Below are 24968 nucleotides of genomic sequence, written 5' to 3'. Positions count from 1 at the left end.
ACTTTCAATTTGACTCGAAACTAGTGACGCCGTTACATATCTCGTCACAGGTGATTGTAACTAGTGACGTGAAATAACGCTCACGTCTATTCACAACATTACTGTAGATTCTGTAGATAGGCTATAAGGAAAAAGGATGTGATATTTTATATCAATTTGTTTTTCACCATTTTGGCACTGGTGGTAGTGGTTTGTAACGATGGTGAGCGTTTGAAATAAAATTAACAGAAAAAAAACTTTCAACAGTCGCGTTTAAGTCGAAACAAAGCAAAAGTAGTTATTTTTATCAACACAAATACAAATACAATACATCCATGATACATTTTTACAGATCATCGGTGGTGACAATAGACAACAAAGAGTGACAGTGACAGCGTCACTTTTAACTTGAGTCTAGAGTAAACACAACACTTTAATGAGTTTTTAGCTTGGCTTTCTAATAATAACTTAAAATATGGAAAAAATAGCTAGCTTAGACCACGTTCTAATACCAAAGACTATACAGAGAACTTTAGCAATTAATAATATTACAACAATCTTAGAATTCCTTCAACAAGATGCAGAAAAACTATCAACCCTTACAAAGTTGAGTTTATCTCAAATTTTAGACATCAGGAACGATATTTTTAACAAATTCTCAGCTACAGTTATTGATGGTCCTTCGTTATTTACTATTTACAAAAGTAAACAAAGATTCATTGATACAGGAATAGACAGGTACTTAAGTATGAATACATTTTCAAACATTATATTTTATGTTATTGTGTTATTCATGTATTGGTTTAAGTTTAAACAATGTCTTAGGTGGTGGGATACCAGTTGGATATATAACTGAAATATGTGGTCTAGCTGGCTGTGGGAAGACACAGTTATGTTTTCAATTGGCAATTAATTGTGTTAAACAAGACAATAATATTCTTTATATTGATACAAAAGGAGATTTTAGTGCTATTAGACTTCAGAGAATTTTAAATGACCTATGTTATACTCATGAGGTAATTGATGTTCTAATTTTTACAGTTATAAATATGCATCACTAAATATAACTTTTTAAACAATTTTAGGAAATGGCACAATGTTTGGGTAAAATAAAAGTAGTCCAGATATGGACAATGGAGGAAATTATAGATTTGTTTAAGAAGATTAAAGATAAAACTTTAATTATACATAATCTGGTGTTAATAATAATAGATTCATTGCCATGTCTCCTACTGCAACATTTTGGTGATGATAACAAAATTGGTACATTTTTTTAATTGCTATTTATTTCCTCAGTATGTAGTATGTGGTTAAAACTACTCATCATCTATTTTTAAATCTAAGTAAAACATTAAAAGCAATACCATCCCTAAATTTGTAAAAAAAAAATATAGTTATTGTAGAGGTTTAGAAAGGATAGTATTCATTTTTTCCAGCCCTTAGTCAATTTTAGTGATCCTTAGAGAGCTGCAATTAAGGGACTCTGGCCTACACACAAACTCTTGAGTTTATTTCTCTTTCTGGATTGAATTCAACACCTAAGAACATATGAGAACCATTCTCTAATATAATGGTTGTAATCATGTTGCAATAAAAGTCATAAATGTCTTTCAGGTTTAAATTATTTAAACATACTGGTCAATCATTGCCGCTTTATTTGCAAGAATTTTAATGTTGGTATAGTATGTGTTAACATTCAAACAAGATGGGTTCAACAAGATTTAGCTGACTATGAAGGTATGCAAAGAAAATGCTTTACTTAAGTGAGTGATGAATAATACTAAAAGATATTCTTTCAGAAGAAGATGACCATCTAAGAGAGACATATGTTGAAAAACAAACAAGAGGTTCTGGGAAATACTGGCAACATATACCTGCACTGGTGTTTCAAATGGAAAAAATAATGAATACAGTTGATATTGAAAGTGACAAAAATAATTTTCCAGTAAAATTAACTCTGATTAGGACGAATAAAATAAATTTAGGACAAAAATGTATACTTAATGTGGGAAGCTCTGGTGTAAGATGATACATGCTAAACAATATTACTTAGTCTTCTAAGTACAATATTAATGCTGTTTTTTTTGTTGAACAATAAACTACTACCAAATATATCTCATTTATTTTATAACTAGTACACATCTGCCCAATCTGTTCCCAAACTAAAAATTTTGCAGGGATTGTGATGTTCTGAAATTGGAAATCAAATTGGTATAATATTCAAGAGCTCTTCAATTACTCCATCTTAGCTAAAATAATGTTTAAGTGTATAAGGCATTATAACTTAAAGCTAAAGATTATCTCCTACCTATAAGAGCATTTATTGTAAGAACGGAACGTTTTACATTTGTCATAGACAAAATAGAGCCAAGCACGGACGCCCGCCATTCTTGTTTGCTGTCAAATTTTGTAATGTATTCGATTGTGTTTAATTTTTTCGTTCTTGGAGCGTGAAAACATACATTATATTATTGTTTTTCATTTAATTTTCACTATGTCTAATATATCCCTAGATAAAGACACATTTTATCGTCGCATGAAAAAGTTATATGCAGCATGGAAGGTGGGTTACAATGCGTAGATTTTTACGCTCGCATTTCTATTCCCCTGGCTTATTTTAAAATTGTTACAGACTGCATGCTATGATTCTAAAAGTGAAGACGGATTGGCTAAGGCTGATTGTTTAATTTTTTGTGTTGGAGTCGACGAGGACACATTATACAGTAAATCAACAGCTTTACAGGTTTGTAACTTAATTTTTTTAACGTGCGCATGGACATGTTTTACTATTGAAATCTCTGTTATTGATATTCTGGGCGATATAACTTAGAGAAAAGTATTTTTACTGCTATTGTCCTACTGTTTTATGTTATTTATTTGAATGACATGATTTTGTAAGAATATTTAACAATACTCTTTGTAATAGTTCATTTGATAATTTGCAGACGAGATATAATGTGTATGAATACCATATATCTTCAGTATATTTCATATGTATCATTTATTTTTACAGACATGGTTATTTGGATATGAGCTTCCAGACACACTTACAGTACTTACAGAAAATAGTATGTGTTTTTTGGCAAGTAAGAAAAAAATCGAATTTCTAAGACAAATAGAGAATGGCAAAGATGAATCGGAACTACCTCCTGTTAAGCTTCTTATTAGAGATAGAGTAAGTATTAATGTGTGCACAGTGAACACCTAAAAGCATATATCAATGTATAAAAGGCAATGGCATCAATTTATGTGGATTTATCACATAGTTTTGTAGTAAATATATTTTGGTCAGTAATAGTTTATTGATAATATTTATAGGGGTACAAATTAAGTCTTTTATTTAGTTTTTGCAGCCTAAGTATACTCAGTAATGTTATGATGTAGCATGCCGTTATCTGCTTTATTATTGCTGACATAGACTTCATAATTTTTTTTCTTTCTTCCTAATTTAACAAACTTAGCATTTTTGTACTATGTCACATTAGTAAGTAGGGCAATTTTTTGTCATGTGTAAAATTGCCCAAGTTGCAAATAATGGTGAGACATGTTTGTATGAGTAACCTCAGACTTCACTTATTTATCTTAGAATAAAAAGTATTTTTAAGGAGTTCTAAAGTTTTACAAAAATCTTATTAGATTTCTATTTCAATGTAATTTAAGAATTAAAACCATGGAGATGTCATATTTTAATTGTTTATATATTTTGCTTATAGAATGATAAAGACAAAGAAAATTTTGGTAAACTTATTCAAGAGATTAAAAAATCTAAATCAGGTAAAACAATTGGCCTTTTTGTGAAAGATGTCTACCCCGGAGAGTTCTGTGAAAGTTGGAAATCAACTATGAAAGCGGAAAAATTTGATAGTATTGATATAAGTTCTTCAGCGGCATATGTAATGGCTCCTAAAGAAGATCCAGAAATTATTACAATTAAGAAAGCATGTATGGTCACAGTTGATGTTTTTACAAAATACTTGAAGGACCAGGTCATGGAAATTATTGATTCGGACAAGGTATTGAAATTAGCCATAATTTACATATAACAAATTAAATCATAACTTGGTGATTCTTCTGATCTTTAGACATCTATTATTTCATTGTATAGGTAAAGCAAACTGATGACTTGTGATCTAATGTAGAAAAACCTGGAAATTTATTTCTAGCAATACTGGCTATAAAGTTAATGCTTCAGCAATATTCATTTGCAATAACTTGTATTGTACAGTTTTAGTTACTGAAATCGACAATATAAAATTAATGCTTTTTTATTTAATTTTTCAGAAAGTAAAACACTCAAAACTAGCGGAAGGTGTAGAAGCAGCAATATCTGATAAGAAATATGTAACAGGAGTGGATACAACACAGTTGGATATGTGTTACCCCCCTATAATACAATCGGGAGGCAATTACAGTCTTAAATTCAGTGCTGTGTCGGACAAAAATCATTTACATTTTGGTTCAATAGTTTGTTCTTTAGGTGCTCGATATAAATCCTACTGCTCAAATATTGTTCGGACGTTATTAGTTAATCCGACAGATGATATTCAGGCAAATTATAATTTCCTTTTAAATGTGGAAGAGGAAGTAATGAAAAAATTAGTCGCTGGTGTAAAACTTTCCGCCGTTTATGAGGCCGGATTGGCATTAGCTAAGAAAGAAAAGCCAGCATTGGTTGATAATCTTACAAAATCATTCGGGTAAAAATATTGTAATTGTCCATACATTTAATTTATAAAATGGGATAATTTTTTAATGTTTTTTTTGTTTTTTTATTTTATAGTTTTGCAATGGGTATTGAGTTTCGTGAAAGTTCGATAGTGATCGGACCTAAAACGTCAATTGTTGCTAAAAAAGGAATGGTTTTTAACATCAACATAGGCTTGGCAAACCTCACTAATAGCGCGGCAACAGAGAAGGAAGGAAAGGTAAGCAAAATATAGAAAATTTTATTATTATATTGAAAATTCGCGTTATACTAAAATTTATGATAATTTTTTAAATGTTAAACAATTTTTTTTTTCAAATTTCCAGACTTATGCATTGTTTATCGGTGACACTGTATTAGTGAATGAGGAACAACCAGCTTCTCTCCTAACACAATCAAAAAAGAAAATAAAAAACATTGGTATCTTCTTGAAAGATGATGATGAAGAAGAGGAAGAAGAGAAGGAGAATAAGACTGAAATACTTGGTAAGAGTTTAATAAGAAAAGGATAAGCTGTAATGCTTTAATGTTGAAAAAAATTCGTTGTGAGATAACATTATGGCATTTTTAATGAGATGTAAAAAAAAGCAATAGTATTTTTGGCGCATTACAGGGATATTCTTAAATATTCCCCACTTAAAGCTTTTTTCTTTTCATATCAATGGAGTGTTTTTTTTCTGTTTGTTCTGTTACTGATATAATTTTATTTACTTACATGCAAACCTGGACAATTAGAAAATGGAGGTAAGTGTTTTTTTTTATTAATATTGTTAATGCATGACAAAATAGCAAACTTAAGAGAGATTAAAAAGAAAAGTTTAGTGTAAAAATTATTCAATACTCTTGCGTTAAGAATAAGTTAAATTAATTTGTTTTATAATACGTTTTTTTATATTTTTTATGTTATATCTTAGGTCGCGGCAAAAGAACTGCTGTGATAGAATCCAAGTTAAGAACGGAACATTCTTCTGAAGAGAAGCGCAAGGAACATCAGAGGGAATTGGCGATCGCACTCAATGAAAAGGCTAAAGAACGTCTCGCGAAACAATCCAGTGGCAAAGACAGTGAGAAAATTAGAAAAAGTACAGTCTCATACAAAAGTGTCAGTCAGATGCCAAGGGAAAATGAAGTGAAGGACTTGAAACTTTATGTTGGTAAGTGTAATGTATGTCATATAATAGCATTTATTCTTCTTGGATCCATAAAATATAGAGGTACTTTTTTATTAAAAACCTTCTTGCTACTATTGTAAACGCAAATTTTTGGATGCATGGATGTATGTTACTACATATCCAAAAACAGCTTAATGGATTTCAATGAAATTATGCACCAATGTAGGACATAGTCTGGAAGATTATATAGGCTACTAATTAAATTTAAATTCTTCTAGCTCTATTCTACATCAAGCTAGATTTTTATTCAGTAATAAAAATAGATAATTATAACTATTTCTATTTTTATTTTCAGATCGCAAATATGAAACAGTTATTTTACCTGTATTTGGTGTTCCTGTGCCATTCCATATTTCCACAATAAAGAATATTTCACAATCAGTGGAGGGTGACTACACCTACCTTAGGATAAATTTCTTCCACCCCGGAGCCACTATGGGTAGGAATGAGGGAGGGAATTATTCACAACCAGATGCCACATTTGTTAAAGAAGTGTAAGTATTATATGTACTTTATTTAAATATCTTTCAATCACGTGGTTGAGAATTCGAATCACGACTTTCGACTATTGGAAACCATTCCCAGAACAATATTAGAGCCTAGTTGGAGTGGTACAAAAAAAAAATTCCGATGTTTTTTTTTAAAAAAAAAAAACAACCTAGTCCATTCTTAAAAAGAAAAGCGACAGTAAGTTAACTAACTTTTTTTAACTTTTCCAGAACATACCGAAGTACAAACACAAAAGAGCCTGGCGAGATATCGCCGCCATCATCAAATCTCAACACAGGCTTCCGTTTGATAAAAGAAGTTCAGAAGAAGTTTAAAACAAGAGAAGCGGAAGAGAGAGAGAAGGAAGATCTTGTTAAACAGGACACTCTAGTTCTCTCACAGAGTAAAGGCAATCCCAAACTTAAGGACCTGTACATAAGACCTAATATTGTCACAAAGAGAATGAGCGGGTCATTAGAAGCACATAGCAATGGGTTTAGATTTACCTCAGTCAGAGGAGACAAAGTCGACATTTTATATAATAATATTCAAAACGCATTCTTCCAGCCGTGTGACGGTGAAATGATTATATTGTTACATTTTCATTTGAAACACGCGATTATGTTTGGTAAGTCACTTTATATTACTACACTCTCTGCTATACAACATTAATTTACTCGTCTATACCTCTTCCTAAATCTACTTTTAGTAGAATAAAATTCTGTGAAGTACAACAGAACACTAAAATTAAGAGCAATTTTTAAGACCAGTGTTCAACCATTCATCTCTTTCCGATTCAAAGTCCTTATTATATACCTGTCCTTATCTTAATTGCGTTGAGTCGACGCTTGAGATTTTCTTTCAGATCAATCTAAACTTACCTGTTACAATTTATATCACCTGGTAGTCAGAAGTCAGTCTAAATTGTAATAGCTCATATGCCCTCTCTCAATTTTATAAAGTGCCAAATGTTCTTATAGGTTAAAACATTTTTTGTCAATGAACCAATAGCAGCTTGTTTGACAATATAATAATTTCAGGTAAAAAGAAGCATGTGGACGTTCAGTTCTACACAGAAGTGGGTGAGATAACTACTGACCTCGGCAAGCACCAGCACATGCACGATCGCGACGACCTCGCCGCGGAGCAGAGCGAGCGCGAGCTGCGGCACAAGCTCAAGGTAGCTTTCAAGAGCTTCTGCGAGAGGGTCGAGAATATGACCAAACAGGAAGTCGAGTTTGACACACCATTCAGGTAACTTAGTATTCAGAAACAAATAAGGGAAGCCCTTTAGTGATTTCGTACATCAAAGTGACAAACTAAAGTCTCTGAGTAGTACTAAACTACTTGAATATCACATGTCTAGCTCCTAAATTACGTGTTATTTGTTACATAGGAAGTATTATCATTTTATTAACCACTATTATTTTTTGTCACTGTAAATACCATTAATATTGTATTACTAGCTTTTGCCTGCGACGCCGCTTGCGTGGAATTAAAAATAAAAAAAAAATTGTTATATCTGTGCCAGTTTCATTAAGAACCGTTTAGCAGTTTAAGTGCTAAACTCCAACAAATATTCATGCCATATTGTTTAAGAATAGAGTACATAGCAGATAAACCTCATTCTGCTATTATAAAACAAAAACATATTGAAAAACCAAAAAAAACCATATTTCAGAGAGCTAGGCTTCCCTGGAGCACCATTCCGCAGCACGGTACTGCTGCAGCCGACGTCGGGCGCGCTCGTCAATCTGACGGAGTGGCCGCCCTTCGTCATCGCACTAGAAGACGTAGAGTTGGTCCACTTCGAGAGAGTGCAGTTCCACTTAAAGAACTTTGATATGGTATTCGTGTTCAAAGACTACGCTAAGAAGGTGGCCATGGTTAATGCGGTGCCAATGAACATGCTGGATCATGTTAAAGAATGGCTAAAGTAAGTTTATTTAACAAGTTGGGTGTTTCCCAATTGATTGATTAATCCAATGGGAGTTTTTCCCATTTGGCTGATTGATCAATCCAATTGGATTTTTCTCTATTGATCTGACACTCTTTTAATTAATGTACAGTCACGTGGACTAAATGTTCATTATAATTAGGTTAGTAATAATTATCTACTTAAAAACATGTTTACTGATTATATTATTCCCGTAACTTAACATTGACTCGTGTTTTGATATTCCAGTTTAAATAAAAAAGTTAAAATGTTTGCAGACAGCTGTACATGTTTCAATTAGAATCGGTCATAGGGTTGCATGGAAAAAATCATATTTTCTTGTATTAGGTTTATTAATTTAATTATTTTTTCTTATAGTTCATGTGATATCCGCTACTCCGAGGGCATACAATCTCTTAACTGGACCAAAGTTATGAAAACTATAACGGATGATATCGAGGGCTTTTTCAATAATGGAGGCTGGTCGTTCTTGGATCCTGAATCTGATGCTGAAGACGCGGGACAGGTGGGTAGTTAAAATCAGTTGATAAACTTGCAATGTACTAAAATAGCATTAAATGTATTAACTCAACTAATGAAAGAGTGTCAGTAAAAACTTTTTTTTAATGTACTAGCTTTTCACCCGCGACTCCGTAAAACAATAAGCTTAGGCAGTTTACTGTTCTTCCAGACTTCTCTACAACTACGCCAAATTAATCAAGATCCGTTGAGTAGTTTAGGCTACAAACTCAATCAAGAACCATCCATCCATTTTCTAAACTTTCGCATTTATAATAATAGTATGAAGTATGATATAGGATTGCCAACAAAAAAAAAATGTATAGATATACATTATAGTGGTTGAATGTATTAACTCAACTAATGAAAGAGTGTTTGTGCCTTTTTTAAGCATATTTCACTTTATATTTATCCACAGGATGAAGAATCAGAAGAAGAAGACGATGCGTACGAGCCGACGGATGTAGAATCCGAGGAGGAGTCGGACGATGACTCGGAATATGATTCTGAAGCATCAGATGCCTCTGATGGATCTGGTGATAGTGAAGGTATTTTGAAAAATATTTTAACAGAATCATACTTGCATTACAGCAGTGACAAGTTTGTACAGTTGACATGAGTTTCCACTGCTGAATATCTTTTCTAACAACAAGAATTAGTAATTTTTTGCCTCAGTACTTGAGATTTAGTTAAGGAATTATTAATATCCTTAATATGAATTATAAAATTCACTTACTTAAGGAACTTTTATTTTAATGGATAAGGATATTATTGTTTTAAAACCATAATTAAGTTTATATTATAAGTATAAATTGTAACGTTTACAGGTGAGGAAGATGAAGAATCGGGCAAAGATTGGTCAGATCTGGAACGAGAAGCGGCGGAGGAAGACAAGAAGGAGCGTAACTACGACCACAGAGAGGACTTCGACAGGAAGAGGAAAGGAGGGAGGGACAGACCGCGCTCCTTCGACTCTGACGAAGGACACAGCAAGAAGAGCAAGCACGATAAGAGTTCCAGTCACAAGAGCTCCAGCCATAAGAGTTCCAGTTCACACCACAAGAGTTCCAGTCACAAGTCTCCATCTAAACATAGCAGTAGCAGGTTTGATAATTTATATTCTTCGCACGAATGTATAATACCACAATACCAGAGAAGACGTGCAGTTGAAGTAATTCCGCGTAGTCTGATCTGAGTATGCATGCCAGAGGACAGATTTTTTTTCCCCCATTTTAGTACAAGAGGAGGTGGATTTGACAGGGGTGAGACAAATTACTGGGCAGTAATCCTCTATCTAAGCGTCCCCTTGTCTTGATTAAAGGTAGGCATAGCTTAAAACAACTAATGTAGATAGGAAGCAGTTGTTTCATGTTTGGTGAATTCTGACTGCTTGCTCGTTTGTCACATGTTATTTTCATCTGGCTGAATTAAAGGAATTATTAAGTAGTTAAGAAAAATTTTATGTAAAATGCAGTAATTTTTTTACTAATAAGTAATGTTAATATCCAGTCCGTCGAAGAACCGCGACAAGCACCACAAGTCGTCGCACCACGACAAACACAAGTCGTCGCACAACAAGTCCAACGGAGAGCACAAGAAGCACAGCGACGGCAAGTCCTCGCACAAGCGGTCGCGCGACGACAGCCGCGAACACGAGCGCAGCTCCAAGAAACACAAGTCAGTTTCATCTATACTAATATAAACAGGAAAGATTTGTATTTTTGTATGTATCGAAATAACTAAGAAACTACTGGGCCGGTTTCAAAAGTTATTGCACCATCAAAAGGGTGCATAACCACCGAGTAACAAGCTGCTTTTTATACTTTTTTAATTCCTTGCTGACCAAGTCGCGAGCAACAGCTAGTTATATCTGTGTAAACTGAACATCTTAACTAAGGTTTCTCTAATGCATATGTATTGGAAATTGGACAAATATATCAATGAAATCAACCATCTTTTAATTGAAACAACTCGTACATTTGTTTGGCTTGTAAATATTAAAAAAAAAAATTGTTTGTTGCAGGAAATGATATGCCAAGTGAAGATTCTCAATTATTGTTTAGAAAACGGGTCTCCAACAGCTGAAGGCATGATGTTTTACTTAACTTGTTATCCAGTTTTGTACCAAGCCCAATGTCCACCTCTGTTTATGTGTAAATTGTGTTCCGACAGTTTTAATTCTATTTGTAGTATATATTGATATTTTCTAAATTCCAACAATAATGTAAGTTATACAAATAAAAAAGAAAAACAAAAATAAATTTTATGATTTTTCTATTTTTCGTATTATTCATTTAACTCTTAAGTTAAAGTCGAAAAAGCTATGGTAACAAAATAAATTAATCTTTTTTTAACAATTGCATGTGGATTTATTATCTTACAACGCAAGCTAAAGTAAATAAAATATAAACACTATTTACAGAGGAAAAAAACTAGCTTCTACATATTTGTAGTATGTAAATTGATCAGTTTCTCGATAAGTCCGTTTCTTGCGCGGTGACGACTGGCCCGCGCGGCAACACTGTCAGCCTCTTGGACTCGGGTAACTTGTTCAAATCTTGCGACTTTATTAAATCTTTTACTTCGTGAGTTTCACTCGAACTCCAATACTTCTTATTGACTAGCATAAGTAACATCAAGGCGGGTAGATGTATCAGAGAGAATCTGAACAGTTTCCTTGAACTACCGCTGTCGGATTTCTTATAAAATTGCCAAGCTGTAAATGAAAATATTCATTTAAAATACCTAAATTAACCTCTAAACTTCTAATTTTTTAAAACTGCATCATTTATTGGTTGTACTTACCTAAGTACATAAAATATAAATTTAATGGTAAAGACTCCAAAGCGAACCACATATTTGTCACATCTAAATATGAAGAAGCAATGCAGGTCGCCGTTATAATACCAGTGTGTCTTAACGCTACTCGTCTACATAAACCTGAAAATCAAGTAAAACTTCAACAATCTCAAATATTTAGGTATTCATAGGAGAAGGAAGAAGAAGACATATTACTTTCTAAGAATTTATTTAATTCCAGCCAATTTTAGCGCCAATAGCCTAATAGTACAGATTTTCGATCACGTGGTCGTGGTTTCGATTCCCGCCATTCGACTATTGTCGTAAACCATATTCTAGCAAATGCCTCTAGCTTAGTTGGAATGGTAAAATGAATATTAGTGAATTAACAAAAATCTACTAATAATTAAAAAATTCTGCAGAGACAAGGACAAAGCTTAATTACTGTTCTTACCAGGATCAGTAACAGCCATCATTCTGTAGCCAGCGCGTGAATAGTCCGGTCGCAGGTTCCACGAGAGAGCGTTAAAGTGCGGAAACTGCCATGAGTACAGCACCATGCCTAACACAAGCGCGCCCGCATCTAGACCGCCCGTGCAGCCCGCCCACCCCATCAACGGTGGTATCGCACCGACTGGGGAAAAAAAGAATTATTTTTTATGGCTCTGTGAGACAGAAGGATGACAATGGCTCCAAATTCTAAGAGACAAATTGAAATTTTTAACTCGTCCAACATAAAGATCTCTAATGCAACCTTTTAACAGATAATTACAAAGTGGCTCATTTTTATTTATTTCCATTATTTTAGCATCTTTTAATCTTTATTTTAATTTAAATACTTTTACTAAATATATGATAAGTGGTATTTGCAACATACCAACTGATCCAAGCCATGTGTTTAGAATAGACATCCTTTTCATAGGGGTATACACAGATGTATACAGCAAAAGGTTGCCTGCACCTAACGCTGCTGTCAGCGGATTAACCCCAAAATATAATACTCCAAGTCCAGTTGCACTTGTAACCGCTGCGAAACTAATAGCATGGACAGGTCTGGAAATAAAAAAAGTATCTATAATTACATTTCCCTTTAAAAACTAGAAGGAAACTAGACATAACTATCTTTCACTCATGACTTCCTTCTAATACAATTAAAAAACTAAAAATAAGAAGCCTATGTGTCCTAGACTGAAATCTATGTTAAATAAAAATCTATGCTAATCCATTCCGTAGAGGGTACTCTAACAAACATCCATGTAAATTATTGCATTTATTTTAGATCAAGGTAGGTACTTACTCTAGCAATCCTTTAACAAGCACTCTATTCTTAGTTCGTGACATTTGAGCATCAAATGGCACCTCATGATACTGATTGATAGAATTAGCCGCAGATGATACTAAGCCAGTGCCGACCGCACACAGGGCAAATGTTGTGAAGTTGAATGGTGCTGGTGCTAACGCATACCCTGCCATTGATGTCATTACTACTAGAGCTGAAATTACACAATGATGATACAATTATAGGGAAATTCTAAAACAAAACAACAATAAAAATCATAAATATTATGTGTCACTTTAAGCACCAATAGCCTAATGGTCTTATGGTGGAGGGTTCAAATCCCACCATTCAACTATTGTCGTGAACCTAATCCTAGGACAAGCCTAGAACTTAGTTATTCAACAAAAATCTACAGATTAAAAAAAAACTTAAATTAATATATACTTGACACAAAATGGGTTTATTATATTCATTAACCATCATTATTTTTAGAATATGACAATTATTACTTACAAGTCAAACGAAATTTTGATAGCATCATGCAATAATTGCCCATGTTGTTTTTAATGTCATGTGTTGGTGTTTCTTTCCATGCTCTGGTATCTTGTGGTACATTTTTGCTTTTCACATTTTGCAAGTTCTGAGTTTGTGTTGTTATTGGTAATTTACTTCTCCAGTTGTTTGAAGTTGATATTTTGGCCAGTTGCAGCAATTCTTTCCCTTGCTAAAAAGAGAAAACCAATTAATAGTAAAAAAAACCCATGTCCATCATTTCACTTCCTATGTTAGGCATATTTCAGTAGCTTTCTGAATAAAAATGAAATTAAACATTATATAAAAATATTAATGCTTTGCTTACACCAATTTTAAGCAGGACTGATTTTGTAGATAGGCCGTAGATGCCATGTTTTACACAAAAACTGCAGTGCATCACCTTTAGGTAGGACATGGTAAGGTAATTTCGGACCACTCTTCTTAGGTTAACATTCTGGAATAAAAAAAGTTGTAATGAAGTTATATGTTTCTAAAATAATTTCTTCGTGTAATTAATAAGTTTTATTTGTAAACTTGAATTAAATCAATAAATTATGTAATGTGTTATGGGTTTGTTTACTGCACTTGAATTGTCAACTTCATTCATTTTCACATAAGTGATGTTTTAAAAACCTCTGTTAATAAAAATTATATACACTTACTTAACAAGTTAGTTATTTGTGTGTTGAAAAATGTTAAAAAAATCATAGATATACATCTGTGGACAAAATATGATTTATAAAACTTCAAAATATAATAGGTTAGACTTGAATCTATGGAACGAAGGACGTCTGAATTTGACGTTTGAGTTGAGTTGAAAGTTCCGTTTGTTTTGTTCGTCACATCCGACAGATGTCAAAAGATTGGTCTATGGTTATTGATTTGATTAAGTTTACATGGAAGTCTCAATTCCACCTTAAAATACATATTTAACAAAGAGAGTGATCACAAATCGTATTCAATACGCCGAAAATGTTCACAAGTTTATCGTATTAACTTTATCTCGAGTTCTTTTTCTTATCATGCAACATTCATCCAGTGTTGGCAGAATAAATAGACTTCCACAGTTCTGTGCATGTTTAATGTTTCTCAAAAAAATATGTACCCAATGTTACAAATTTTAGTGTTTTTCTATCATGAAAAATGAAAATGACTAGACTTTGATAATTATAAATTACTAAAATTCAAGACTTAAAAGACAATTTTATAGCGTTTAGCATTGAAATATAAAAAAAATCCTAATGTAACTTAACTCTTTAAACCATACGAATCAAAGTGAAAATCAAAATTTAAGTTATTAAAGTATTAAACAACTGTAACTTGGTAAATATTCCTTTACCATTGCATATACATAGATCATGTTGTGAGTCTGTTCAATTTTAAATTTCAACATTTTATCGGCAAAAAATAATGTACTAATGGCAACCCAATTTTTTTGTTTTTATTTTGATTTCAATTGATATTCGAATACGGAAGTGGTTGGTTACCTCTGTTGTTGTCACTTTATTTGCGAAACATATTCAATTGCCTCTTTAGAACTATGTAAAAACGATACAAATTATGGTGAAGAGTTTGGTTTCCCCGTATTAGATTTCTCTAACTCTAAGCATGGCTTCGAGGGGAGATAAAGGGAATGGAAATGGCGAAGAGCAGATCGTCGAGGTAAATCGATTTGCCCTACATACCGTTGACAGTTAAACTTGACCTGAGTTATGTATGGATTTATGATATTGGTGTTTTTTAGACGCTGGCGGAGGTATTCCGGTGCTTCATTTGTATGGAGAAGCTGGTTGACGCGCACCTATGCCCTCATTGTTCGAAGCTCTGTTGCTATGCTTGTGTCCGGCGCTGGCTGACGGAGCAGCGGTCTCAGTGCCCTCACTGTCGCGCTGCACTTCATCTGCACGAATTAGTCAACTGCCGTTGGGTAGAGGAGGTGACCCAACAAATAGAAACCATGCAACAAAGTAACTCAGCTAGTCAACGAGAAAGCTTCAGGGACAGGTACTGTGTCTTAGATTTCAAGTAATATTCAAACAGAACTTGGTGTGAATCACAAACACTTCATAATTTTTGCAATCTTAAGTATAGCACAACAACATGTGTACATACATATCACAATTATTTTCATGCCTAAAAGATATTTTCTTTATTACATTTTTTTCTATTACATTGGATCACACATCTGTAACATTCTGATCGATAATACTTAAATTTGAGGGTAGAAATGAATAAAATTAAGGTTGAAGAAAGCTAAGAATGGATTAATATTGTGATAGTTAATTTCATTATTAGTGGAAAATTTGTTTCACATATATTTTACATTCATACTCAAAATCAATTAAAGAATTGTAAAGAACCTGTTATCTTTGAAAGTTTAATAATGTACCAAACTAAGAGATTTTCATGAAACATTCCGATTGGATAATATGTGCTTATAAGATCCAAAATTTTTAAAATCTAATAAACAAAAATTTTTCTATTCAAATGACATTGAGTAGGGAAAGTTCTAAAAAACAATGATGGGAAATACTTAATAAAATAACATTAAAGCCCACTGTTTTCCTATAAACAAGCCTTTGTATTTAATTGTTGAATTTCTTGAATGCTTTGTTTATAAATTCTACCACTTCTTATTAAAGCTGGATGTTGTTCAACATTCCATAAAGATTCTTTACTTATAAGGTCTTATTGGAACTAGTTAAGAGTGGTAATGAATTAATAAATACATTTTTTAAATGGATGAACATTATTAAAAGAGCAAACAGTTTTTTAATACCTATGTTAATGTCTTATAGATGTTTGCAAACAAAAATTAACACTTGCATAAATATATGCAAATGCAAGTTGTTGCCTGCAACTCGATCCTTCCAGACTACATATATGTCAAATTTCATAGAAATCTCTAACCTCTATATACATCCATCTGAACTTTCACATTTAATAGTAAAATGTAAATTAGTATAGACGAGCTGTTGCCCGCGACTTCGTCCGCGTGGTATCAGAAAACATACGAACTATATAAATAACAAAAAGCTATGTATCCCTTGGGAACTGGACATTTCTCAGGGATGAACCTCATGCCATGTGTACTCCAGACTTTGTTTTATATCTGTGCCAAATTTCAGAAGGATATGTTGAACCGTTGCAGAATGATCGAGTAAAAATTACAAAACTAAATTAATGAATCCCACAGGAACCGAAACTATTCCCGGGATAAAAAGTACCCTATGTGTTCTTCCAGACTATGCTCTAAACCTGTGCCAAATTTCATGGAGATCTGTTAAGCCGTTTAGGCTACAAACGCTAACAAACATCCATCCATCCATCCATCTAAACTTTCGCATTTATAATATTAGTAAGATTAGATCAATATATCTGATTTATTGCTATCTCTGTTTTTTCAAAGAAGAATGAGTGAGATGACCATATATTCTGTGCAGGTGTTTGCAGTTGAAACAAATTGTATGACAGTATTGTCTTCGTATAAGAATTCAGGTCACTATAACATGAATAATTGCAATAACAAGCAAAAACATTGTGTTTGTGTTTTTTTAAGTGTAATGTAATCCTTGTTATGCACTAATTAGTAATCAGATTCTGTTATGGCAATTAAACATGCTGTGTGCACATTAAAGCAGTATTTACAAATACAACAGAATTAATAAAATATTAACATTAACAAAGATAAGCTATATAATCATCCTGAAAGAATAGTTTAATCACTAGAGTTGATTCTCTATATGTGGGCGTCACACAAGATAAATATACATGTTTGGCTTATTTATCTTTTCAAGTTCATGTCCATACCTACTTCTGTAGTAGTTTAACACAATGCTATTCTGCCCTCTGATTCATCAAGGTCAATCTTTGACTTTCACACCACTAAAATGTGACTTACCATGATTATGATGCCCTGTATCAAGTGTCTACAGGTTATTAAATTGAATAAAGAATAAAATAGATGATATGCCCATCTAGATGATGAAAACCTGGATAAAGAGCGGGGTGATGATATTTTTATTGGGGAAAGTACCTTGAAGCACTGTTAGCCATGTCTAGTTGAGAGGTTGATGTCTCTACCTATCCTAAACTGAGAACGATCATACAAATGTTATAAATGCGTAAGGTTAGGTGGATTGATGAATGTTTGTAGGCTAAATGTCTGAAATTTGGCATTGATGTAAAGCATAGCCTGGAAGAACGCTACCCCTTATCTTCTAATTCCATGCGCATGAAGTCGCGGACAAAAGCTACTACTGGATAATCAATAATCTCTATGGACTTTTTGAAGATGTGTATATGTATCAGGTGTCCAACGCACCAGGAGAAGCTGACGGTGTACTGCTGGACGTGCCGGCGCTGCATCTGCCACCAGTGCGCGCTGTGGGGCGGCACGCACTCGGGCCACACCTTCAAGCCTCTGGAGGAGGTGTACGAGCAGCATGTGACTCAGATCCGCGACGAGGTCTCGCAGCTGCGGCGTCGGCTTATGGAGCTTATCAGTCTTGTACAGGATGTTGTAAGTCAATTGTGTTGTTTTTTACATGTAATCATTCTTAGTTTATGGTATTATCAGGAATACAGCAATTTTTAATTTATAAGTTTTGCATCATAATTTCACACTCAATGAATAGTTTTGGCAATTACTATACATTACTTTAAAAATGTGTAAGTAAATTAAAATGGCAAGTTTTAATTTAAGTTTGTTATTCTTGCAAGGAACGCAACGTAGAGTCGGTACGCGCGGCGAAAGACGAACGCGTGCGTGAGATCCGCAACGCAGTAGAGCTGATGATATCGCGGTTGGACTCTGCGCTGAAGGCCAAGCTGCTGACGCTGATGGGACAGAAGAATAGCCTTACGCAGGAAACGGAGCAGCTCGAACATCTGCTGCAAGAGATCGAGCACCAGCTACATTCCAGTACAAGGTGAATTCTTCTATTGCATCCGCCACAACTGCTGCAGTTAAAGTCATGGACCATTAGAAATTCAACAATAGGATTTTAGATTTGATCCGATTTTCGATCAATTTAGTCTATTAGATCGAACATAATTCTAAAACAATTCTTTGTCTTTTAGATCTGAATTAATAGCAAAGAGCGGAGAATTATCGAAGATGATACATCAAGTTCGCAAGAAGCCCATGGCCAGTTTCGTGACTGCTCCAGTGCCCGCTGATTTCCACAGGCAAGTATGAGACTCGCACCTTTCGATAACCAAACAATGGAAAGAAAAATAGTAAACGTGCTGAAGATATCAATACCCTTTTAACACTGGATATTTTCGAGTTCTCGTAATTTCGACTTTCTGTAATTTTGACTTCTCGTAATTCAATCTTCGCGTAATTCCGACTTCTCGTAATTCAATCTTCGCGTAATTTCGACCTCGCGTAATGCTGACTTCGCGTAATTCCGTGTTAAATGTTTGTACGTGTGTGACAGTGAAATAGTGCCGAGCTACGACAGCAGCACGTTCCCGCTGTCGGGGTTCACGCAGCTGCAGCACGCGGCGGCGCCGGTGTACTCCGCGCCGCTGCACGTCAACGGCCTCTGCTGGCGGCTCAAGGTGTACCCCGACGGCAACGGCGTCGTGCGCGGCAACTACCTCTCCGTCTTCCTCGAGCTCAGCGCGGGCTTGCCGGAGACCTCCAAGTGAGTATCTATATCGCCTCATACCCCCCCCCCCCTTGTAACACTTGATTACTAACATCATACATGTTAATAAAATTTATTTTTAGGTTATATTAAGTGTAATATTGAAAGTATTGAAATTGACCTTAATAAACATTATCTGAAACTTACATTGAATGCCAAACTCTGTTAAGTTTTATTTTTATACTAAAGTTGTTGCTTACGACTCCGTTCAAGTGGAATAAAAATTATGTGAAAAAGATTGTTTTAAATCTTTCCTCTTTATAAGTTTAGATAAATCTTAGTTACTTATGTAACCTATAAATGACCGAGAGTGGCAGTTAGTTTTAATTTATTTTTATATTTAATATCTACTGTGACAAGAAAACTTTTATAATAATTCTGGTAGTAACATACGATATTTGATTATTCCAAGCTTTGCTAAGTTAAGGGTAGGCAAGAGGTGAGTTATACGATATATTGCGGCTTCACTCGTTGTAGTGTCTGTGTGCGAGCATGTTTGCAGATTTGTTGAACCGCTGTCCATCATTTGTAGATATGAAACTTCGTATCGTTTATCATTTCTCCTATATTCTATCTACAATGAAATAATATAAAAAGATGAATAAATGTGTTTTACTTGATCATAAGTACAAAGATGCATTATTTTTATATAAGGGAAAGTTATCTTGTTTACAATTTTATTACTCTATTTGGGAATTAACAAATACATGTTTGATCAATTTTTATGCCATTCATTAATTTTCTATAGGCGATATATTCATAAGCAATAGATATTAAAATTATACAATCTGTATTTTAAAAAATGAAACTTATTTTGAACAGAAAACATAAACATATTCATTTTCGCAACTGTATGCTAAAATATTAAATGCAGCTTTTTCCGTTCGTGGTATTTTTTGGTTGAATTAGCCAATATGTTGGAAGCATTGCCCTAGCTTTGTTATAATACTTCTATATGCTATATCTGTTAGTGCTATATGCTGCTATCTATGTCAATAGTCATACATGTAGAATATACTCTTAAAATGTAGAGAATGTTATGAAATTCAATCAAAGAGCATATAATAACAAGGTATATTTTTACCGAAATATTAAACAAAAAGTTTTTAAGCAATTTTTATATGTTATAACACAACAAAATTAACAAAAAGCGTACAAAAGTAATGTAAAATAAACTTATTGAACCAAAAAAATGAAAAAACCAAAGAGACTTAGTTTCTATGGATGCTTATCGCTTACTTTACTGAAGTGTACTTTATTGCAAATAAAGTGTACCATCGGTGGGTACATTCAGGTACGAGTACCGCGTGGAGATGCTGCACCAAGTGTCGCGAGACCCCAGCAAGAACATCGTGCGCGAGTTCGCGTCCGACTTCGAGGTGGGCGAGTGCTGGGGGTACAACCGCTTCTTCCGCCTCGACCTGCTGGCCAGCGAGGGCTACCTCAACCCTGACGCCGACACACTCATACTCAGGTACCCGAGTGATACTACTGGCAAAACACATATAATATACTAGCTGTTGCCCACGACTTCGTCCGCGTGGTATTATAAAACAGACGAACTATGTAAATAACGTGTCCCTCGGGAACCGGACATTTTTCGGGGATGAACCTTATCCCATGTGTACTTCAGACTTAGTTTTATATCTGTACCAAATTTCAATAAGATATGTTGAACCGTTGCAGAATTATCGTAAACATCAAAATACGAAATTAATGCATTCCACGGGAACCGTAACTATTTCCGGGATAAAAAGTGGCCTATATGTTCGTCCAGACTATCCTCTACATCTGTAGCAAATTTCATCAAAATCTGTTCAGCCGTTTAGGCTATAAACTCTAACAAACATCCATCCATCCATCCATCCATCTAAACTTTCGCATTTATAATATTAGTATGAAGTATGATAAACTAGATATAGGGAACAACATTTTTTGACCGGTAACTTCTTTGAAAGGTATTATGTTAGTTGTCAAGTTTAGTACGCCACCTCATGCCCTTGTATTGACATGTCATAAAACATTTTAAACTAAACAGTGTCAAAAAATTAAACAGTAAAAATTAATTTAATGACACCTATAATTATATCAATCAATACATTAACTCAATTCAATCAAAACCACATGTCAATTATGAGGACCTATCAATAGGTCTTTTTTTTTTAGCGGCTACATGCCGCTCTCTTGTTCCCGTAACACATTTTAAGTCAGGGACCTGGGGAGCTTTATTTCTTTATTTTTAACTTAAAACAAAAATTTACATTAAAATTTAATTTCTATCTGTCACAGTTTGTATTTATCTAAGCCTCATATAAAAACAATACAATATTACAATTAAATTTAATCAATAGACCTTTAGTGGATCATGTGAAATATGTCTCAAGTGTCAACTACGCTTCTTCTATATATATTTTTTAAATTTCTTTGCTACTGGCACTGGTTAGCACAATTATCAAACTGCTTTACATTCTTTGTATATTCTGTTTTTATTTCCCAGGTTTCAAGTGCGACCCCCCACCTTCTATCAGCGTTGTCGGGACCAACAGTGGTACATCAATCAGCTGATAACGATGCAGAATCAACACATTTTGCAGATAAATGATCTCAAAGAAGTGAGTTGCTTTATTACAAAAACTAGTTTTCGTCCGCGAATCTGTCCACGATTTAAAATTCTTAATTAGTAGCATATGTGTTCTTCCAGACTTTTTTAATCGAGATCCGTTTAACCGTTTACGCTGTAAACTCTAACATTCATCTATCTAAACTGTTTATATATAATAAGTTTACTGTATAAACACACATTTTCTTTATTAAAGTGTAAAATGTGTTATATTTCCAGCGTTTAAGTTTGGAAATGTCACGTAACTCGATAGCGGCGACGCGCGCGCCGAGTAGCGCCGTGCCGTCGCCTAGCAACGGCGAGGACAACCCCGCGCAGAACAACTCCGTGGACGGAGCCCTCAACGACTCCCTGCTCTACGGCAGCCAGTGGAAGTTTAACACCACGCAGGGCATCATCAATGGACAACGACTCACCAGTCCAGGTATTCATATTTTAATGCCATGTACCAATGTTAATGTCATTGAACGCAGTCATATCGCACGTCAAAAACTAATTCTCTCATCAATGATTTTTGTTTAGCTGATTTCCCCTTTTTCACCTTGACCTTGTTAATACTTGGAGCATGTCTGTTTACGGTTACCGAATAAGGAATTTATTAATTTTTAATTGAACTTTAAAATTTGAATTGAAAAATACAACTTATTAAACCAATAAACATTTATTCTTTCAGTTACCGAGTGTATAGTTTTATTTAAAAAGCTTACCAACGTATCCGTTTTCGCGGATTTAAAAAAAAATTAAGGATAGGCCACCTACCTTTTAGATTTTTTTGCATGAGATATTAGTATGAAATAATAATGACACGTTATATTTCCAGCGGGAATTCTAAACACGTCCCTATTCCTGGACGACACGACGCGCAACAATGACGTGTCGTCGCAGTCCGGCTACGGGTTCGGCGACTACGCGCCGCTCGACCGCCGCCTGCACGCGCACGCGCACGCGCACGCGCAGCACGCGCTCGACGCGTACAACCTGCCATCCACTTCAAGGTCACACACAGACTTATATACTTTAAACTTTAATTTTATATGAATTCGAAGAAAATTACTGTAATTATTAAGTAGGAAAATGAATACAAAAATGATTCGAGCGTATTCCAAATAATAGACTAATTTGATTGCTATTAATCGATAGTTAGATCGATTTGATTTGAACATAGTAAATATAAATCTATATTTTTTCTATTATAATAAACACATTTTTTTGTTATGTAGGATATCAGCAATCACAGAAAATTTGTGAAAAAATCTCTTAATAATAAGCCTTAGACTTACGGCACACTATAGTCAACATATTTTCATGGTTTAATTCAAGCGTTGAATAATTTTGATATAACATAAGGAGTGAAATGCTGAATCATGCGGGTAAAGCCGCACAAAAACAACTAGTATATTACAAGATCGTATGCTTAATAGTGTGCCTGTTTTCGCAGGTCTGCCAGTTCCCTGGCGGCGGGCAGCGGCACGGCGGTGGGCGGGGCGGGTGTGGGCGGGGGCGGCGCGGGGGTCGCGGGGGGCGCGGACAGCATGGCGCTGGTCAGCCTGCACACGCTGCTGAGCGCCGCGCGCCCGCCCGCGCGACTGTCGCGACACGACAAGCTGCGAGCGCCCGCGCAGCCCGCCCCGTCCGCCGCGCCCGCTGCCCCGCCCAAGGACACCGCCCTCACTGGTAACAGAACAAACTTTGATACAATCTTGTTATTTTACTGTATCAAAAGATTCACCCTTTCAGGAGTATTAAAAAAGCTTTGAAATAGAACAAATGCATTTAAAAGTATCTTTTTACAGGACGCTTTTAAAACGCGACGCTTATTAATTGCGCAATGTTCAATAATGAGCACTGGGTGAAAGAAATAAGATTAAAGTCATCGTTTGTGCGAGATCATTAAAAAAACGCTTTTGCAAATGAGAATAGAACTCCTTTGGGCTTTGACAATTTTTAGAATGTTGTGTAATTAATTTTAAACGCCTTAAGGGCGTTAATATTAAACCACGCCCCCCATGCTACAGTAGAGTGTGGCCCAACTTAAGTTTAAAATATTTTTGTTTAACTTGTAGCTAGTGTATTTGAATAGATCTTGTAATGTGTTACAGCGGTAGCCAGCAGTCCAGTGACGGAGGTGACTGTGGCGACGAGCAGCGCGGCGCTGTGCGCCTCCATGTCCTCGCCCGAGCTGAACTGCGCGGGGGCGAAGTCCGAGGCGGTGCTGGAGCCGTCGCCCGACGCCGCGGAGAGCCCCAACGCCACGCAGAGTCCCCACGTCGCCTCAGAAACTAGTAGTGACACCGGTGTAAGAATCTAATCTAGTATATGGTTGTTTAGCTTTAATAAAAATCTAATACGAATTAAATGTTCTCTAATATTGTTTTAAAGGAACTTATGTTCACGGAGCTTGAGAGTTTGACAGAAGATATCAACCCCACCAATGTTGATGAGAACTCTAACGAGGAAAATGATGTTGACGAGGAAACAATGTCTGGTGAGTGAGAAATTGACAGTACCTTTTATTGAGTTGAGAACGTTCATGATCTATTTAGAGTATATTTAGAGTAGACCTGATGAACATTTTAAATGAGCTCAAAGAACTGCATCTAGTGCCATTCACCCAAAAGTTCCCACCTCCAGTTCCAATCTCATAAGTCATCCATCCTTGTCCTATCCCCGTTCCTATCCGCAGACGGGTCGTCGGGCAGCGGGTCGTGCGAGTGGTGCGCGCTGGGCGGCTCGCCCGCCTCCCCCGCCTCCCCGGCCTCCCCCGGCTCGCCCGCCTCCCCCGCCTCACCCGCCTCACCCGCCTCCCCCGGCTCGGAGAGGTGTGGGGTCGGCAGCGGGGGGCGGGGCGTGCCGTGCGCCCGCGCCGCCTACCGCCGCGCGCGCGCCCGCCCCAAGCCGTACGCGCCGCGCCGCGCCCCCGGTTGCGATGCTTGCGAAGATAATTATCAATAAACACATAGAACATGAACGTTCTCGAGTTTTTGATGTGATTCGGAAGAAGTTCATAATCGCTTTTAGTTCATTTTAAATTAATGTATTTTGTTACTTCATTACATTACACTTCAAAATAAACAGTTTCCTTGTTTGACTAAAAATTTTGCACCTATGCTTAATTAGCTTAAAAAATTCTAACGATGAATAGTAAGTTGTATTAACATTTTATCTGAAGAGATGTTTTAAAATGAATTCGAATCTATATAATAGAACGGATGAATGTATTTTCCAGGCGAAAACGATGTGGAGGGTGCGTACGGAGTGTCAGCGGAGGCGGGTGCGGCG

At 35.4% G+C, this 24968-nt stretch overlaps 4 protein-coding genes across 5 annotated transcripts; 3 read left to right on the top strand and 1 right to left on the bottom strand.

Annotated features, from left to right (window-relative positions):
* The first annotated feature begins 131 nt into the window (after positions 1–131).
* LOC106103990 lies at positions 132–2091 on the top strand. The gene is made up of 5 exons (XM_013283919.1): positions 132–202; positions 805–995; positions 1065–1242; positions 1594–1716; positions 1779–2091. The coding sequence occupies exons 3-5, from the start codon at positions 1068–1070 to the stop codon at positions 2006–2008; spliced, it is 528 nt and encodes a 175-aa protein (XP_013139373.1). The 5' UTR covers positions 132–202; positions 805–995; positions 1065–1067; the 3' UTR covers positions 2009–2091.
* Positions 2092–2343: 252 nt separating this feature from the next.
* Positions 2344–11077, top strand: LOC106104746 (FACT complex subunit spt16). The gene is made up of 18 exons (XM_013284880.1): positions 2344–2542; positions 2612–2722; positions 2993–3154; positions 3693–3992; positions 4261–4676; positions 4760–4904; positions 5011–5170; positions 5420–5428; positions 5599–5838; positions 6152–6350; positions 6576–6973; positions 7386–7599; positions 8027–8281; positions 8660–8807; positions 9219–9348; positions 9628–9904; positions 10310–10477; positions 10824–11077. The coding sequence occupies exons 1-18, from the start codon at positions 2474–2476 to the stop codon at positions 10828–10830; spliced, it is 3408 nt and encodes a 1135-aa protein (XP_013140334.1). The 5' UTR covers positions 2344–2473; the 3' UTR covers positions 10831–11077.
* Positions 11058–14208, bottom strand: LOC106104757 (protoheme IX farnesyltransferase, mitochondrial). Its single transcript, XM_013284891.1, has 8 exons — positions 14075–14208; positions 13738–13866; positions 13392–13602; positions 12897–13092; positions 12477–12652; positions 12054–12233; positions 11606–11740; positions 11058–11516 (listed from the first exon to the last, which is right to left on the bottom strand). Exons 2-8 carry the CDS (start codon positions 13825–13827, stop codon positions 11266–11268), a joined length of 1239 nt encoding a protein of 412 aa, XP_013140345.1. The 5' UTR covers positions 13828–13866; positions 14075–14208; the 3' UTR covers positions 11058–11265.
* Positions 14209–14863: 655 nt separating this feature from the next.
* LOC106105344 (E3 ubiquitin-protein ligase TRIM37-like) lies at positions 14864–24765 on the top strand. 2 transcript variants are annotated; one of them, XM_013285645.1, is made up of 14 exons: positions 14864–15074; positions 15157–15416; positions 17724–17934; positions 18135–18343; positions 18495–18602; positions 18857–19066; positions 20364–20543; positions 21567–21681; positions 21909–22113; positions 22510–22684; positions 23128–23363; positions 23789–23985; positions 24069–24174; positions 24373–24765. In XM_013285645.1, the coding sequence occupies exons 1-14, from the start codon at positions 15021–15023 to the stop codon at positions 24639–24641; spliced, it is 2535 nt and encodes an 844-aa protein (XP_013141099.1). In that variant the 5' UTR covers positions 14864–15020; the 3' UTR covers positions 24642–24765. The 2 variants fall into 2 exon arrangements, with proteins under 2 accessions (XP_013141099.1, XP_013141092.1); XM_013285638.1 differs by having other exon boundaries at positions 20340–20543.
* The last annotated feature ends 203 nt before the right edge of the window (positions 24766–24968 follow it).

Source organism: Papilio polytes, unplaced genomic scaffold (assembly GCF_000836215.1).
Source record: "Papilio polytes unplaced genomic scaffold, Ppol_1.0 DF824270.1, whole genome shotgun sequence".
NCBI classification, from domain to species: Eukaryota; Metazoa; Arthropoda; class Insecta; order Lepidoptera; family Papilionidae; genus Papilio; species Papilio polytes.
This window is presented reverse-complemented; position numbering and strand designations above follow the sequence as displayed.

What these genes read in the sequence shown, in the direction of transcription:
- LOC106103990 (XM_013283919.1), top strand. Translation starts at nt 1,068, where the DNA reads ATGGCACAATGTTTGGGTAAAATAAAAGTAGTCCAGATATGGACAATG. An exon ending in TGGTGATGATAACAAAATTG is followed by an intron (nt 1,243 to 1,593) that starts GTACATTTTTTT and finishes AATGTCTTTCAG; the next exon opens with GTTTAAATTATTTAAACATA. An exon ending in AGATTTAGCTGACTATGAAG is followed by an intron (nt 1,717 to 1,778) that starts GTATGCAAAGAA and finishes ATATTCTTTCAG; the next exon opens with AAGAAGATGACCATCTAAGA.
- LOC106104746 (XM_013284880.1), top strand. Translation starts at nt 2,474, where the DNA reads ATGTCTAATATATCCCTAGATAAAGACACATTTTATCGTCGCATGAAA. An exon ending in AGCTTCTTATTAGAGATAGA is followed by an intron (nt 3,155 to 3,692) that starts GTAAGTATTAAT and finishes TTTTGCTTATAG; the next exon opens with AATGATAAAGACAAAGAAAA. An exon ending in AAATTATTGATTCGGACAAG is followed by an intron (nt 3,993 to 4,260) that starts GTATTGAAATTA and finishes TTAATTTTTCAG; the next exon opens with AAAGTAAAACACTCAAAACT.
- LOC106104757 (XM_013284891.1), bottom strand. Translation starts at nt 13,827, where the DNA reads ATGTCCTACCTAAAGGTGATGCACTGCAGTTTTTGTGTAAAACATGGC. An exon ending in GATGGCTGTTACTGATCCTG is followed by an intron (nt 11,741 to 12,053) that starts GTAAGAACAGTA and finishes CTTGATTTTCAG; the next exon opens with GTTTATGTAGACGAGTAGCG. An exon ending in TTTATATTTTATGTACTTAG is followed by an intron (nt 11,517 to 11,605) that starts GTAAGTACAACC and finishes TTTCATTTACAG; the next exon opens with CTTGGCAATTTTATAAGAAA.
- LOC106105344 (XM_013285638.1), top strand. Translation starts at nt 15,021, where the DNA reads ATGGCTTCGAGGGGAGATAAAGGGAATGGAAATGGCGAAGAGCAGATC. An exon ending in GCCGACACACTCATACTCAG is followed by an intron (nt 20,544 to 21,566) that starts GTACCCGAGTGA and finishes TTTATTTCCCAG; the next exon opens with GTTTCAAGTGCGACCCCCCA. An exon ending in AAACTAGTAGTGACACCGGT is followed by an intron (nt 23,986 to 24,068) that starts GTAAGAATCTAA and finishes ATTGTTTTAAAG; the next exon opens with GAACTTATGTTCACGGAGCT.